The following is an 18601-nucleotide window of genomic DNA, read 5'->3' as shown; positions in this document are numbered from 1 at the left end:
GCAGGGTCTCCGAGCAGCCATCAAACTTACAGACTGGTCTCCTATCACTACTTTCTCAAACATCAACTCATCCTGGGAATTCTTTCAAAGAAACTTGCTCTCCCTCATGCACAGATTTATCCCCTCTCGTGTTCCAGTTGTCTTACCCTTCCTCCCGCCCTTGGTTTACTGAAGCTTGTGGCGAGGCAGTTGTCCTGAAACAACTTGCCTTTGCCTCATGGAAAGCAAACCCAACTGAGGGAGCAATCTCAGTTCTTTCCACAAAGCTCGGAACAAGTGTGTAGCTACCCTCAGGAGAGCCAGAAAACAACATCTTTCTCATCTCAAGTCTGAACTCTCAAACCTCTCTCCCTCCTCAAAATCCTGGTGGCGTTTAATCAAATCTGTTTCTGGTGTATGTTTCCCCCTCCATCCCCTCCCTTACCTCAAATGGCCGCACTGCTGATTCCACACGTGATAAAGCTGAATGTCTAAACTCGGTGTTTGCAGCTAAATCTTGTGTCCCAAACCCATCACTATCTCTACCCACTTTACCCAGTCGCACCCAACTGTCCCTGGACTCTGTATCCTTTTCTCCTGACAAGGTGGAGAGCTTGCTTTCAAACCTCGAGTCAGATTCTGCAACCTTCGGTCCAGGCGGCATCAGCCACGTGTCCTCAAAGCCTGCTCTTCTGCTCTTGCTCACCCTCTCTCTGTTCTATTCACCCTCTCATTTTCCCAAGGTCATCTGCCATCTGCTTGGAAATCTGCTAACATCACTGCCCTGCATAAAAAAGGTGCAAAAACAGATCCCTGTAACTACAGACCAATCAGCCTTCTCCCAATCATCAGCAAGGTTATGGAATCCATCATCGCTTCAGACATGAAATCCTTCCTCTTCTCCAATGGCTTGATTTCCAATCATCAATTTGGTTTCAGACCAGGTCACTCTACCCTAGATATGCTGCTACTGCTCTCCCATCAATGGATGGAGGTCCTCAATGCCAGACAGGAAATCCGAGCCGTATCCCTGGACATATCACGTGCTTTTGACACAGTCTGGCACCCTGCCCTACTCACCAAACTCTCTGCCCATGGTATTCAAGGCCATCTCCACTCATGGCTGCCAGACTTCCTCTCCTGTCGCAGTCAACGTGTGGCCCTAAATGGAGTTCTTTCATCCCCTCTTCCTGTGCAGGCTGGAGTTCCTCAAGGTAGCGTTCTGGGCCCTGTTCTTTTTCTGGTTTTCATCAATGATCTCTCGGACTCTCTGGAAAATCCTCTATTTCTCTTTGCCGATGACTCAACCCTCTGCCGTCCCATCTCTCATCCCTCAGACCGGCAAGCAGCAACTTCTTCGCTCACTGCAGATCTGGGTAAAATCACAAACTGGTCCAACACGTGGAACATGTCTTTCAATCCAGACAAATCTCACACTCTCACTATGTCTCTTCGAAAGGACCGTTTACAAAACCCCCCATCCACTTTCTCAACAATCCTCTGGAAGAAGTCTTTTCTTTCAAGCTTCTGGGTCTCACTATCTGCCATGACCTTTCCTGGGAAAGTCACATTTCCAACCTCGCCTCAAAAGCCAGTCGCCGACTGAGGAATCCTCCGTCGTGCAAAGTCCTTCCTCGGCCCTCTTGAGCTCCTGACCACCTACAAAGCTTTTGTCCGTAGCCTGATGGAGTACTGCTCTCCCCTCTGGGCTGGTGCTCCTGCCTCCCACCTTTCTCGACTTCACGCTGTCGAAACCAGGGCTTTTAAGATCATTGGCATCTCCCGCAATGAAGCTGAGTCTTTGGGCCTCTCACTCAATCACCGCAGGTTGGTCGGTGGTCTTTCTGTCTTCTACCGACTCCTCTCCAGCCTTGCCCCCCTGCTCTCTCTGCGATTTGTCCCAACCACATTTCCACAGGGCGCCCAAGGTCCGCCAACAACCCCCTTCTGGTAAAACTACCAAAATCACGAATCACTGCTCATCTTCACTCTTTCATTCCTCTTTTTTCCCGCCTTTGGAATAAACTTCCTCACTCTATTCTTTCCCATTCTTCCCTTCAGGCTTTCAAAACAGCTGTTCACCACCACCTCTTATCTTCCCCCATCCAAATCCTCGATCTTTTCTACCCCCGATAATCCACCCAAGCCCACTTCCTTCAATTCTCCTGCTTTCCTTCCTGAAAGTCCCTTTAATGTCCATCTTCCCCTACCCATGTTCCCCGTCCCATCCCCATCCCTCTCCCTTCCACAGTTCACCTGTGTCTGTTCCCCAATGTTTTGTCCCTTCCACTCCCGCCCCTCTTGTCTCATGCCTCCTTGCTGTGAGTTGTGTGTTCGCTCTCATACGAGCCTCGACCAAGGTATACAAAAAAAAAAAAAAAAAAAAAAAAAAAAAATCCGTTGGAGTTTGTGAAAATGCATCAAAACGAATTTTGAGGGGCCTCTTAAGGAAGACAATAATATCATTAGTATATGTGCCAAATCTTGTTTCATTTCATGCAGTAACAAAAATCTGATGGTGGAAAAAGAAAGGGGTGTGCCAAAATATTAATATAGATGGTGTCCATAAAGTCTCTTTACAATTTAAAAAAATTATTACAAAAGCAAATGAATAGATAAACCTGTGGAAATTATTACAAAAAAAATGAGGAGTAGATATTGAAGTTTTTTTTGCCTCATTTAATACACTTCTATACGGGCACCATGAGTTGCACAAAGCACATCAAGACGGTATAAATTATAAAGAGACTTTATGGACACCCTGTATATATAGATATATTTATATATATATATATATATATATATATATATATATATATATATATATATATATATATATATATATATATATATATCGATATGTATACACACATATGTATATAGAAGCTCTTTATAACCACTGACTCACTCATGCACTGACTGATATTAAAGATCGGTACCTTCTGGGCGATGTTGAAAGCTGAAATTTTGCATGCCGATGGACATCGAAGCCCGTACACAAAAATAATTCACAGAATCGTCAGACAACATCCACAAATGAAAATATAAATCATTGAAAAATGAAATACAGGTGAGTGCCCCGAGACAATGGGGAAGCATGTTTCGTCGGCTGATAAAATATGTAAGCACGCCCTGCTTATATATATATATATATATATATATATATATATATATATATATATATATATATATATATATGTATATATATATATGTATATGAATATATGTGTGTATATGTATATGTATATATATATATATATATATATATATATATATATATATATATATATATATATATATATATATATATATATATATATATATATATATATCTGAGTGTGCGCTGCCGCTCACCACGTCGCCACAGGGCGAGTCCCCCTTACCTGTGACTAATATTTTAAACCACCCATTAGCCACTGTGGCTAATCCATGTTTTAGTGTTTTCTTTTTTTACCAGTTTTAGACGAATTTTGGGTGATTTTAGCACAGAATTCAACCTTCGTTGAGACAGCCAAGACGGCCGCCATTTTGTATGTTTTGATTACGGGAATCACGCGTAATTTCTTGCAAGCTTATATATACTAACTTTAGTAGTTTTAAACTAGTTTCTAGTAAAAAAATCGACCGAAATTACGCATGATTCCCATGATTCTCGTCTCAAAATTTTATTTAAATTTTTTTGAAAAATGCTATTTTTTTTTCCACCCCCCGGAATGATTTGGCGCTACTCGGCGCTACATGCTTCGTTGGGTCAGTGGTTGCCAGGTGAGTTTTGACACAATCAGTAGTAGTACTTGTAGTAGGACGAGTTTGTTTGGATGAGAGAGTTTGTTTGGATGACTGAGTTTGATGGGTGACTTTGGTTGGTTGGATGAGTGAAGTTGATGGGTGAGATTGGTTGTATGAGTGAGTTTGATGTGTGACATTGGTTAGAAGTGTGAGTTTGATGTGTGAGATTGGTTGGATGAGTGAGTTTGATGTGTGAGATTGGTTGGATGAGTGAAGTTGTTGGGTGAGATTGATTGGATGAGTGAGTTTGGCTGGCATGAGGTTGGTCTAATTCTGGTCCACAACCACCCCCATCCCCCACTACCACCTACTAAAGGCACAACGACCATACCCCCCCCCCACACACACACATGCCATTACCACCACCACCATCCCTCACAATCACCACCTCCCCTGATGGTCATTCATTCAACCAATCTCACACGTCAAACTCACACATCCACCTTAAAATTAACTTATTATTTCATATCGCTAAAAAAAAAACTTTTGAATAAAATATGTGGCTATTTCCTTTCTCCTGTGGCTAATCATTCCAAACCTGGATTCGCCACAGTGGCTAATTCCTTTTGAAAGCCAGAGCACACCCAGTATATACATATATATATTTTTTTATAAATACACATGCATACATACATGTGGAGTGTGACGAGCACTCTCCTGATCCCCATTGGTCACAGTCCAACACCAAAGCGTCACCCCCAATCTTGAGAGCTCGGCTATATGGTTTACACCAATGAAACATCAAACAGAACCACCTATCCGAATGTTGGGCTTATTTGCTCTCATCAGGATGTACCGATAAATATGTACCCAATGATGACCACATTCGTCGTTTATACATCAGACGCACCTCCTGACTGTTATGGTGAGCATCGCTGCGGATGATGTCTCATGGTAAAACCACATAATCTGCACAGAACAAGCATCCATCTGCCACCCTGACTATTGTTCCCGCTAATGCAAACCACTCGTCCAGAAGGCACGTGATGCATTCGGCGGGTAAGTCAAAACATGTGGAGTGTGACGAGTACTCCAACGATCCTCATTGGACATATGTCTTCCGGTTGAATGGTTTGCAAAGCACTACGCAATTTTAATATGCACAGGATCCTGAAAGAATATGCGCAATATATATAGTTGCGGACCATGGGTCGGGGTGAGAACACCACGGGGGGGGGGGGGGGGAGCTACCTCGGGTTCCTACTTGACTCTCCGGAATCGCAGGTCGTCACACTGATGCGGAAGGTCACTAATCGACCGTGAACGCCAATAACTCACCCACGTGACTTAGGGTGCTCCATCTACTGGACACCAGTTACCTAATGGTCATATGATCTAATTATGTAATTACTGGGGCACATGCCCTCGGTATGCCTTGTTCAAACCAGATCACCTTGCCGGATCAGATGCAACCAAGCATAACTGCCAAGAACGTACCGCCTAGAAAACAAATCGTTGGGGGATAACATCCCGGCTCGGCTAGAATACGGACCATGATGGACGAATGAAGGAAAAGACGAAAACGAACTGGGAACATTTCTACACAAAGCATTTATTTACAATTAAACGAGAAAAGGTATCTTAAAGAAAAGGCACAGTGAATGGGGTTTATTGTTATTATGTACAGCAGAGACAGCAAGGAATTCGTGGGGTGCGACAGAAGGCAAGCAAATTACAAAAGCAGAAACAGGGCAGACTTATGCCGTTATATCTTCTACAATCTTAACTTGTGGTATGGCAGGCACCATCAAACACACACACACACACACACACACACACACACACACACACACACACACACACACACACACACACACACACACACACACACACACACACACACACACACACACTCGATGAAGATTAGATAGCCAGAAGGAAGGAGAGCTGATGAGGACTAACAGCCTCGCAATACCTGGCGCGGTCGGTCAACTGCGCTACCCACTACACTTTGGGGGACGCTCTGCTTGAGCGATCCCACCTTGAGTCGGCGCGTTATCTCCTGCTTAATCACTTTGGATGAAGAGCAGAGAGAGGATGGACAGCTTCGCGATCCGCCTTTTATCAGCCCCATGCGAAGGGTGGGGTGACGATCTGAAGCGACGTGCCGTGACCCAAATCACGCTCCCTTACTGCGTCACGGCAGTCCTGGCCCCGTCCTGCCAGGCTCCTGGGGCCGGAAGCGGTCTCATTCACACATCCGGCGCAACACGGCCTGGAGCCCCGTACTGAACTCCCGGGCGCCCCCCGCCTCGCCCCGTGACCCCCGTCCCGCCGAGTTCTGGCAACTGGACGACGGTTGTGTCGGTCCCACATGCCCATTCGGGGAATCCCCGGAGAGATGTGGTCGATGTTGTTAACGTGCTTAGCCTGTCGGAGGTGCATCTTTGTGGAGGTGCGAGGAGGCGTGGGATGATTCTTCACGTGTATGGGAGATGTTTGTGGTCGAGGTGGTCAGTTTTTGGTGAGCGAATGTTGAGCAAGGTGAGATGCCGTTGTAAATTGGCATGCAGATTTGAATGAAAGGGCACGTCACGTGCGCGCCACGTTGCGAGTTTGTTCATGCAGTGATTCTTTCACAGCTGGCTGCCTGGATGCTGTGCCTGCTTCGATTTGTACCATGGCTAAAAGGAAAGGTTTGGATGGAAATCAGGTTTGAATGGAGGATAGAGCTATAATTATTAGACCTAGCTATTAGACCCACGCAACGCACTTCCTCCTGTTAACTCACTGGACGTGAGGGGAAGATCTGACTGTATGAAGACTAACGAAATAACTGCCTGGGGATCACTGTATGTTGGGTGCCATTTCCTGAGAGGCATGCAGTTTTGCAGAACCGCAGCAATATTTTTATTTCTATGTATTATTTGTGAAATTAATGATTGTAAAGCTTACCTTAATTTGGCCTTTGGTCATGATGGAACTTGATTTGAAATATTCCTTTAACTCTTAAATAAATCTATAATTACTAATTATTATGCAGCACAAGGCTGCAAAGTCACATCATTGGCTGATGGCACGGCTGTGCCACTGATGCAATGCCCTCTGTTGGTTTGGGCAGGAATTTGGAATTTGATCGTAAATGGACGGACATTTCTTTGTCCTCTGCTTGTACTGGACTTCAATATGGCCGCTGGGTCGTGTGTGCGCACAAATTGCTGACTTCACGAAACGCCCTCCATACCAGTCGGGGGTGGGGGTGGGGGTGGGGGGGTATTTCTGCCTGCTGTCACATCAAAGCATCACGCACATTTGAAGTTAAAAATATGAATTCCATTACAAAGAACCTCAACGCAGGAATTGGCCTTTCGGCTCATCAAAGGCTGGAGATATGATTGCCAACATATGGTTGTTTTTCCTTGCTCGATCCTTTTTCTTAGCTCAACTGGAACAAAAATTGTTCAATTGAAGTATTGGCATTGTGCAGTATCAGTCAATCAGTCAGTCAGTCAATATGTAAACATGCGGATATTCTTCTCCGAAACTACACGCACGATTTCGATGAAACTTGACCGCAACCTTCATCATCAGTGATGTACCAAAGTTTGTCCATGGCATTAAAAAACACACGAGGGTTTCTGGGGGGTCAAAGTGGGTCCAGGTTTGACCTCCAAAATAGGGGTTTTTTTTCTTCTTCTTCTTTGAAACTACACATATGATTTGGATAAAACTTGGCCACAATCTTCATCACCCATGGTACTTAAACCAACAGTCCTATTTTCTCCAAACTTTATAGAACTTCTGAGGATCATGACCTCAAAATGCCTTACAAATTCCCTAAAAAAATTGAATATGAAGTAGGTCAATTTGAAGGTGAAAGGTAATTACGATTCCGGGATCGCTGCTTTTGACTTCTCAAAAAGTATTCACCCGATTTTTATGTAACTTGATAGGAATCATCACTGCACGCTGTTTTCCCCAGGTTGTTCACCCCGTCGGCTAATTTACATATTTTGTGAGTCATGCACACCTTCTGGTGCTTCCTTGGTTCTACCAGGTGAGCGCAGAGGTGTTGCCGCTATGTTTTTTTGAATGTTTAGCATCAAGCAAGGATGCATCATGTACTATGTATCGAAAGTCTTTAGTATGACTTGTGTCTGAGTTCGAACGTCACAGGAAGGACACTCTAACCACCATGCCACCGATTCTTGTGGTTAAGCCACCATGTCTTTTAAATTCCACTGTGCTTTAATTATGCATTGAATTCCTTGATTGTCTCGTACCTTACCAGATATAAATGACGCATTTACTTTGTAATGTATTTTTGAGGCTTCTCTATGCTCTAATGGCAGGAAAAAGCACCGAAAAATGGATTATTAATGCAGGAGTTCAATCCATCGGCGTGACGTCGCTGCACTGAGATTTTGCTTTCGTGCTAAACAGGAAACCCACTTTGAATATCACAACATATAAATCACGTTTTCCTTTATTCACTGAATGCTGTATTCAATAAATGAACTCCCTGGAGGTGATCTATTTGTTCCTCTTCTGATTTAGTGGTTTATTTTTTTCATGTTTTATTTCATTTTTAGCTCGCCTGTTCGAATAACAGAGAGCTATAGCGATACCCCCGGCGTGAGCATCAGCGTGAGCCTGAAAATGTTAAAGTTTTTGGTGCAAGTTATTTTTTCCTTTCTAATGTTTTTATCTACCACACTATTTTTTATACGCCCGATATAATGTATATATCGGGGAGTATTATGTGTCGTCCGTCCGTCTGTCCGTCGGTCTGTCTGTCCGTCCGTTCCTGTCCGCACACTAACTCCCAAAGTTTTCAACTTTCACGTTTCATATTTGGAACATAGGTACAGACTGTGGAGACGGTGTGTCACAACATACGTTCGTCATCTAAAGTGGTTGCTGTTTTCAATCCGTTCCTGTCCGCACTCTAACTCCCAAAGTTTTCAACTTTCACGTTTCATATTTGGTACATAGACACAGACTGTGGAGTCGGTGTGTCACGACATATGTTCGTCATCTAAAGGGGTTGCTATGGTAACCAGGATGCTGTTTTCCATCCGTTCCTGTCTGCACTCTAACTCCCAAAGTTTTCAACTTTCACTTTTCCTATTTCGTACATAGGTACAGACTGTGGAGACGGTGTGTCACAACATACGTTCATCATCTAAAGTGGTTGCTGTTTTCAATAGGTTCCTGTCCGCACTCTAACTCCCAAAGTTTTCAACTTTCACGTTTCATATTTGGTACATAGACACAGACTGTGGAGTCGGTGTGTCACGACATACGTTCGTCATCTAAAGGGGTTGCTATGGTAACCAGGATGCTGTTTTCCATCCGTTCCTGTCCGCACTCTAACTCCCAAAGTTTTCAACTTTCACTTTTCCTCTTTCGTACATAGGTACAGACTGTGGAGACGGTGTGTCACAACATACGTTCATCATCTAAAGTGGTTGCTGTTTTCAATAGGTTCCTGTCCGCACTCTAACTCCCAAAGTTTTCAACTTTCACGTTTCATATTTGGTACATAGACACAGACTGTGGAGTCGGTGTGTCACGACATACGTTCGTCATCTAAAGGGGTTGCTATGGTAACCAGGATGCTGTTTTCCATCCGTTCCTGTCCGCACTCTAACTCCCAAAGTTTTCAACTTTCACTTTTCCTATTTCGTACATAGGTACAGACTGTGGAGACGGTGTGTCGTGACATACGTTTGTCATCTAAAGTGGTTGCCATGGCAACCAGGATTCTGTTTTCCATCCGTTCCTGTCCGCACTCTAACTCCCAAAGTTTTCAACTTTCATGTTTCATATCTGGTATATAAGTACAGACTGTGGAGACGGTGTGTTGTGACATGCGTTAGTCATCTAAAGTGGTTGCCATAGCAACCAGGATGCTGTTTTCCATGTAGTAGCACAATTCTGTATAAACCTTCTTGTTCGGGCATATATTGTGCTCATTTGCGCTCTTGTTACTGATTACAATATACAAATACATATATTGCTTTAAAATTATTTGGATCAGACTTCACTGCAATGCTTTATAAAAAATATTAATTATTAGACGAGTCTTTTAAAAACGATAAATGTATAAACAGGCGAGCATTGGGTGGCTTTGACACCAGCTCTCTGGTTTTACTTGAGTCTGAGTCAGAAAATGCACAGTTTCCTCTTTTTCTGGTACAGAAAGTCAAAGCTCATGGAAGATCTAGGACACAGAGAGAACACAGTGGAAAGAGGGGAAACATTAACAGTGGGGTAAAAGGCTACGTGTGTGTGTGTGTGTGTGTGCGTGCGTGCGTGCGTGCGTGCGTGCGTGCGTGCGTGCGTGCGTGTGTGTGTGTGTGTGTGTGTGTGTGTGTGTGTGTGTGTGTGTGTGTGCGCGTGCGTGCGTGTGTGTGTGTGTGTGTGTGTGTGTGTGTGTGTGTGTGTGTGTGTGTGTGAGAGACAGGTGAACAAGCTGGAGACAAGACCAAACACAGCACAAAGATGGTTGAAAGAAGAGTAAGTGTAAACCAAGAATTTAACAAAAATGGAACAAAAGCACACAAAGGTAGGAGGATGGAGAGGGGATACAATAACCTGGAGAGTGAGGGGTGTGCGCTTGGGGTGGAAGGTGAGATTAATGAGAGTATAAAAGATCATGAGTATAAATGGAGTATGACCTGGTCTTGAAGCCCTAGACGGAAGAATGAGAAAAGAGAAACTGAGTGGAGGGAGTAGACGCGAGCCTGGATTTTGAGAGTGTCAGCAGAAGTGAGTTACTCAAAGATTGCGTGCACTCTGCAAAAACCTGGGAGAGATAGAGCATGGAATGGGCAGAGGGTGCAAGACCAGTAAGGAGGCGTTAGAAGACAGAGCGACCACCAACCTCTCTATGATGCGAGAGTAACAGGCCAAGAGACTCAGGTTCATGTTCCTCGTTCAGCAATTTCATTCCGCTCTCATGTAAACATTATTTTCCTCATGTCTGAGTCTCATTTAGAGGTTGCACATGTACGGAGAGACACAAACAATTAAATAAATTGCGGCACTGCAATAATACTTTGGGAATATGGGGTGAAAGCACTGTTCGTACGACTTGTGTGATTTTGTGTTACGTCACATGCTTAATTGAACCGACCTTGAGGATGTACCATTTTAGAATATGGAAGGGAACGGTGGTTTGAACGAGACTAAACAATGGACATCAACTGCTCAAGGTTTGCTGCAAAGCTCTAAGCACAAATTGGATAAATAAATTAATGCACTTGGCCTGAATCTGACCTGGTTTTGTAATTGTACATTTATTGTAATTGAACACCACCCCTCCCCTCCCCCCCCCCTTTCAGGTCAGCCCTCTCCCTTTGCACTTTGTCTGAATTTCCAAGGATACAACTCCTCATCACGTAATCATGTAATGATATATTGGGAGGAAAAGGCGAGGATAAATCTCTCGCAAGTTTCTTAGCCATTGTAAGGACGACGAAAGGAATTTCTTTTTTTAAAGACTCCGGCATAGTTCATGTGGCTTTATTCCATTGTGATGTTCATGATGTCTTCTCAAGAGGAACGCACCGAGGACCTTCCACAAGTACCAATCGAGGTCAGCGATGAGACAGTGAGATTTCTTGGAATTGTTTCTGGCTTTTCCCATCTGATGCTTAAGTGTGTCTGCGTCTGTGTATGTCTCTTCTTCTTCTTGCGTATGTCAGCTTAGCTGCCAGGGTAGCTATTATTTCTTGGAAGCGTGGCTGTGTCACTGATGCAGTGCCCCTCTGCCAGTACACACTGGTACTCATTTCGCTGACCTCGAAAGGATGACAGGCTGAGTCAACCCCCTGGTGTATTAATTCAGCGACCAACAACAGGATCCCAAGCCGCCACCCTAAACCACTGGGCCAGCAGCAGGGTTTGTGTGTGTGTGTGTGTGTGTGTGTGTGTGTGTGTGTGTGTGTGTGTGTGTGTGTGTGTGTGTGTGTGTGTGTGTGTGTGTGTGTGTGTGTGTGTTGATTGTTATCTCCATTTTTTGGTTTCAGAAGATGAAACGGATGTCCTCCCAGGTCTCAAAGTATCCACTTCTGTTCCAGTAAGGGATCACGATTCATAGACCAAGCTGTGAAGTTTTCTTGTTCTCAAAGTTTTCTTCCGAAGGCTCTTTTGAGGATCATCACCGAGCCACGGACAGCGTCCAACTGCAAAAAACAATGCATATGTGTATCATGTATAATATGTATAATATGTGTATGATTTATCATTTATAATATGTGTATGATTGCATATCAATATGTATTGTTACGGTTGTAGAAATTCGCATTACACCATAAAGGGTTCTCAGGTGAGATATATCAGTAAGTTCATATGTAGTTAGCCCAAACCCGTTGTATAGAGGGAATATATGTGATCCAGTCGGGCTGCGATTCTTCAGTTCGTCGTTTTTCTTTTGCTGTCGTTAATTTGGTGCAAGAACAACAACGAACATCGCCACAACCAACATCTCAACGATCACGCCATTCACACCACGATGCCACCTTCCACAACTACGCTACCACATCATCGCAATTCGCCATTCAGCGAGCACCGTGCAGTCACGATCTCCGCGGGACGGATGAAAGGAGCGGAGTGGCAGCTTAAATATCTCCCGCCAAGATCTCCCGCCCAAAACGCCCGTGCTTTGGCATGGGGGAGGTGCGATTTGAGCCAGGGGTCAAAGGTGAAAAAAGGTGGGGGCCTGATTTTGGGGGAATAATTCCCTGCCCCCGAGCCAAAACTGACTTTCTTCGTCCCCCGCAAGGCGCGGGGAGGGGTGAATGAGAGGGCATGCCCCTTTTTGGGAAGCTTCCAGAAGGGAGGTGGAGCCAGAAACGGGGCGAAGGGCGGAGCCCCGCGCTACAAAAGGGGTGGACGAGGAAGGTTCGCGTTGGTCTTCTGGTTCGGGTCGTCTGCTAGTTGTTCCTGCAAGGTCTTCTTCTTCTTGTTCCTGTTCCTTGCGTGAGCCTTTTTGATCCTGGCGAGCTTGTTGTTCCTGCCGAGCCCTCGATCCTCGCGCGAGCCCTGGAATCCCGTGAGGGAGCGCGGAGATAGCGCCGGAAAACCCTGTCCGTTCCCCAAAACCCCGTCCTTTCCCCAAAACCCCGTCCTTTCCCCAAAACCCCGTCCGTGCTGTCGAGCGGACCACACGTGCGGCGCGAGGCATGAGCTCGCGGACCACGCCGGAGGAGCTCGGAGTTGCGGTCATGAGAGAAGGGATCGACACACAAAGGGAAGTCGCGACTTCCATTTCTTTTGGCTTCTGTGTAAATGTGTGTGTGTGTGGCGCCAGTCCATCAAGTAGAATTGTTTAAGTGTTCCTGTGCTCGTGTAAATTATATTCGGTTGTAGCTCTGCATTGTGTCCTTGCTTTTGTTTCTTTGCTTTGATTGAATACTTGTATGAAAACTGTTGCTGACTGTAAATCGTGCTTCCGTGTGTCGCGTATTAAATGTGCTTGTTCAATTGTTCCCCCGTTTCGCTTCGTCTTTTCCTTTAATTGAATCTCCATCTTGCATCACGTAAGGGATTAATAGTGAGTTTAAAACACCCGGTAACTAATCTGAACCGTCAAGGTCGACGATAACTCCGCTCGGTTATCCCTGTAGTACGGAACGAGCCGCTTAAGCGGTTCGTGTCCGGAGTCGACCTGTGGCGTGGTACAACTCCTCAGTATGCTATCCGCACGGGTACTTAGGTAAATCGACCATTCGGCGATCGGACCCTATTTCGCGCGGGTGGAATGCGGACTGAGTTGTGGTGAGGTTAAACCCCCACCCGTGACTGGCTCCTGGCGGTAGTTCCCGGAGGGTCACGACTGAATTGTCCGTTCCGGTGGGCGACGCAGTCGCCATTCGAGTCAAGCGGCCGATTGCACGCCGGACGGGCCAGAATTCGTAACAGTATTTATATAATATGTGTAATATGTCATGTTTCGTGTATGTATAATCGCAACCGTGCGTGTATAAATCTCGATACATGTGTGCGTGTGCATGCGGTCTGTCACATACTATAAGAACACTTGTGAAGTTTCTTATTACCATTCCTTCCAAAAGTAATGTACATTGAATAAGGTTTTAAAAAAATGTTTAATACCATGTGTAAGGATTTTCCAGCATCTTTGGTTTCAAAACCAATTTTGCAGTTCCTTTGAGTAAATAATGTACTTTCTTCTTCAAATGTAGTTTCTTTCGGGCAATGGTTCAACAGAGTCTGTTTGATGACTTTGTGTAATGTTTCACATACGAGTGTGTATACCGTATATCTTTAGTGGTTGTACACAAAATACATACTCTTTTTCAGCATCATCAGCCAAAAAATATGGTTAAAGTGCAGTTAATACTCAACTCTTCTCCCAGAATGCTCGATTTTTCAAAGTGTAAATGGGAGTGCCATATTGAACACATTTGCTTAATTGTGACTTTGCCAACACCCCTCCCCCACCCGTGACGCTCTGTGACTCCCACGAAGGAAACACCTACCCACGAAAGCGTCGTCTTTTGTGTATGACCCCTTAGGGTAACATGATTCAGCCAAAAGTTATTTTACATAGCAATGTGTAGAATCTCCACCTGAATAGTTCTCGACATTACCATGACTGCGGTATATGTTAATTACATCTGTAACTAAAAAGAGAAGCGTCTCTCCATCCATGCGTCATGTTTCATTCTAAATCGGCGGTCTCTAACCTTTTTAAACACAAGATCACTTTTAGAATCAAAATTAAATGCAAGATCTACTCTTAAAAATTATAGTTTATTAAAAAACCCCAAAAATGTATGCCATGCATAACACTCATCTATTGTTAGTTTAATGACACCTGTGCTTGCACACTATCTGCGAGATCTTTTAAGTCTGGGTTGTAGTTTGAGATGGTCAGTCTCATACAGTCCATCAGATGGGCATCTGTGAGATGAGTGCGATACTTGGACTTCATTATTTTCATCTGGGAAACAGCCATCTCGCAGAGATATGTGGAACCAAAGTGCCCTTCATCTTGAGCATACAGGATGTCAGAAGAGGGTACTTATCTCTGTTTACAAGTCTCCAAAAGTCTCTGTCCCTTGACCAAGCTTTCAGCTCTATGTCATTTTGCATCAACTGCTTTGTTCAAACACCTGCTGAAATGTTGCTGTCAATTCTCCAATGTCCACTTGAAGAAAAGGATTTGAGGCAAACATAATCATTTGTTCCATCTTGTCTATCTCCTGAAATGGTCTGTTCAATTCCTTTTCCAATCTGTTCGGACGGTCACAGAATTTCTTTGGATGGACCCGTTTCTCTTTGAAATTTTGTAGGATTTTCTCAAGATTTGGGAAGTGCTCTGTCATGTTGTTCTTTAACCGGGAGGACCGCAGGCCCTCTTTCAACTTGAACGTATTCACTGCACTGATCACGTGTGACAAGTCCATGCCCCTCCCATGCAGTTCGTGGAAGACCCTCTTGTGGACAGGCCGTCGCTACTCCTATGGTTGGCAGTGAGTGTCCCTCAAGCAGTGGTGAAAAGACAGTGGTGTTTCTATATGTGGGAGAATTGCATGCTCAGCTGGTGGTTCATCCAGATAGCTCGGATATCTCAGATGGCAGAGCACTGGTATGGTTCACCAGAGGACCTGGCTTCGATTCCCAGTTTGGGTGTGTCGTTTTCCCTATTAGGGCTGCAGATTATTGTCAAAAAGTGCCTTTAAAATGGCGGAACTGGCAACTAGCTTCCTACCAGCTACTTTTGGTATTTTTTTTATAAAGTAGGGGCCTTGACAAGTCCACAAACCAAAAATATCCAGAATACCTATGGAGGAACATGCTTAAATGACGTCATCAAAATGGCTGCCAAAATTGTAAAGTTTGGCATCGTGTACAGGTGCTGACGTGGTACCTAACCGTTTCTATAGTAGTTTTACTTGAGCAAAGGTATTGCACACAAAAGTAGAAGATCACTGTAACAAATGGTAACCACCAATGTGAAATATACACCAGGAGGCGCTAGCAACATGGCCGCCAGTATATTAAAATGGCGTTTTTCTTTTCTCCATATTTGATGAATGCAGTGGAAGAAATCTGATGTTTGCTTTATGATATAGTTCCAATAATATTATACATGTATAAAGAGAGACTTGGCTTATTATCAAAATAATGAGACCTGGTTGGTTACACGATATTGATTGCAACACTAAATGTTATAGTTCCTTTGGTGTTTTTTTTCCTGACATACTGAGCTTGACATTCACAGATTAGTGATCGATGGCTAATTAAAGCATTAGGATGTCAGCCCAGAGTTGATAGTTAGCTTTAAAATTATTCAGTTTTGTTTCATTCTTCTTTTTCATTCTTGTTTTATTCCAATGCTTTTATTATGAGTTGATGATATTCATTTCAATGTTATTAATTTATATTTCATTATTGATTATATACCAGAGTTTAAAGTGATGAGCAGTTAACCGATAGATTTTATGATGTTCATTTTTGTTTCATTCTTGGTTCAGTTCTTCTTCATTCTCGATTCATCGCAGAGTTTTACCATTATATTTAATTTGTCTTTGTTCATTTATTCTTGACAAGTTTACCATAACACTTCAGGTTCACTATTTTCTTGGATTTCTTTGTTCAACATAATATGACTGTGGATACCTTATCCTTATTTGCTGTATTTTTATTAGTTTATGTACCTTGTATTAATTTCTGCATCTGTTACTGCGCTTTGTCTAAGAATAGATTCATAACTTTTGTTTGAGGTCCACATCTTTAGATGAGAACAATGGACGAGCAAGAGCCATCGACAACTAGGGACTCTGAGAATGTCTTGCGGACTGATATTTGTATAATTTGCAAAGAAAATAAAGGACCTTTATCTGAGAAAGAAAAGGCACGAACAATTACATCGAAGAGATTATCAACTTTTATAAAATCATGCGAGGAGCAACGAGATGAGGTTGCTGATGAAATACTGCCACTTCGTGAGACACCTCAGGTGTCCCAGATCCGATTTCATTTTGCCTGCAAATCTACCTACACGGATTCACGAAAACATCAAGCAGCACAAAAACGCAGACAAGAAGGGAGTAATTCCAATGGCCACCAGCCGAAAGTAACCAGGCTGTCGAGAGAAAAAAACATCAGCCTTTTCCTGGGATGAACACTTTCATTTGTGGAGAGCCAGAGAATAAAAAAAAAAGGAATAAAACTTACAGCAGCGAATATGAAGCCAGTAGAAGTTCGTGAGAATGTGCTTCAGGGGGCTATTGCTGCAGGAAATCAGGTTGTTGTCCAACGTCTTTCTTTTGAGAAGGATATATTTGCAAAGAATGCGAAATACCGCAAGATATGCTATCAAAACATTATCTTTTCAAATACCAAAGAGGCTTATAAGCGTAAAACAGAGAAAGAAAGTGTTGACTCTACTTTCAATCAAGCAGTGAGAAATGTCTACCTGGAATTCAAGGAAAGGTTGGACAATGGAACACCAGTGCTTCTATCAGACTTGTGCAAACATTACAGAGAATGTTTAGTCAAACTGAACATGGATCTTGATACCGCCAAACAGACACGGTCATTTTACGTTAAGAAAAAAAAATGATCGAAAATTTTGGAGATGAGATTGCATTTTACAGTCAGATTGGATTGCCGGATATTGTATGCTCCAGTAGCATGACAGTGGGATGACATTCAGTTTGAGAGATGGCTAAAGTGTCAGAATCCGATATCGAGCAAGACCTGGTTGAGAATGATGACGGTTCTGATGACAGCAATGATTCCCAGATACTTCACCGTGCAGTTAGTATTATTCGCAGAGACGTATAAAAATTACAACCAACAACTGAATACCCTAATACCCAAGAAATTGATCTTAATGCATCAGCTGCGTTTGTTCCTGACTCACTCAAAAGCACTACTTCAGTGGCTTATTGACAAGCAAGCGTTTGATTCAGCAGACCAAGATTACAAGTCAAAAGAGACTACCAGACGTAGATACATTTCTTTAGCCGAGCGCCTTATTTACTGCAGTCGCCGTGGTAAAAGTCAAGTTATACCACCATTCCATGTTGGCCTCATGACACAATTACATCATGAATATGGTCGCAGATATCTGATTGACACCTTCAATTCCTATGGGATGTGTGCGAGTTATGATGAGCTTAGGATATTTCAAACAGCTGCTGCAGAAGACCAGATCTCTACAGCTGAAGATGGAGTCTATGTACCTCCAGAACTTCTGCCTGGGGCATCGGGCGGTTCCCTCATTCAGGAGAGTGATGACAATGGCAGTCATTTTCTTTACGTAATTTAAGCAATGCTCCTCCATAAGGATTGTGGGTAATCTTTATGTGGTACAAATCAGATATAAGGCCTTCCAAAATTATTTAAATCAGATGCTAGTATCATATTATTACAGATCAGGACACAGGGACCTTCAATGTAAAAATAAAATACAAAAATTTAATAAAAATGGAGGCCATCTTGATGACGTCACTTGAACATATTCCCCCAAGGGGATTCTGGGTATTTTGGTGTGTGACGTAGTCAGGACCCATACTTGATTAAAAAAAAAAATCAAAATTAGCTGGGAGGAAGCCAGTTGCCACTTCACCCTCATTTTCATGCTCAATCTGCAGATATATATATATATATATATATATATATATATATATATATATATATATATATATATATATATATATATATATATATATATATATATATATATATATAATGCTGGTAGGAAGGTCTAAACTAGTGTTTCACAGACAGGCAGGGTGATTCATCAATGCATTCCATCCCTCCCATCCTTCGGACGGACGTTAAGCTGGGTTTTTACATCTGCCAGCATAAGTTGGTGGACTTTAATGATCCCACAATTTGTTTTGTGAAG

At 43.3% G+C, this 18601-nt stretch overlaps 1 protein-coding gene across 14 annotated transcripts in view; it reads left to right on the top strand.

Annotated features, from left to right (window-relative positions):
- The window catches only part of SVOPL (SVOP like), a 181371-nt gene that overhangs the window by 47519 nt on the left and 115251 nt on the right, over positions 1-18601 (top strand). The window contains exon 1 of one of the 14 annotated variants that reach the window (XM_085885761.1): positions 11066-11326. The exons of 12 other annotated variants lie outside the window; for them this stretch is intronic. In XM_085885761.1, coding sequence (XP_085741887.1) covers positions 11231-11326 — 96 coding nt within the window. In that variant the 5' untranslated portion in view covers positions 11066-11230. Of the gene's footprint in view, positions 1-11065; positions 11327-18601 lie in introns of those variants that run through there. One more of the 14 variants, XM_085885762.1, reaches the window with a different exon arrangement.

This window comes from Eptatretus burgeri, chromosome 6, assembly GCF_056783735.1.
Source record: "Eptatretus burgeri isolate ZD-2024b chromosome 6, Ebu_testis_v1, whole genome shotgun sequence".
Taxonomy (NCBI): Eukaryota; Metazoa; Chordata; class Myxini; order Myxiniformes; family Myxinidae; genus Eptatretus; species Eptatretus burgeri.
Note: the sequence above shows the minus strand (reverse complement) of the source record. Positions and strands in the feature narration are given on the sequence as shown.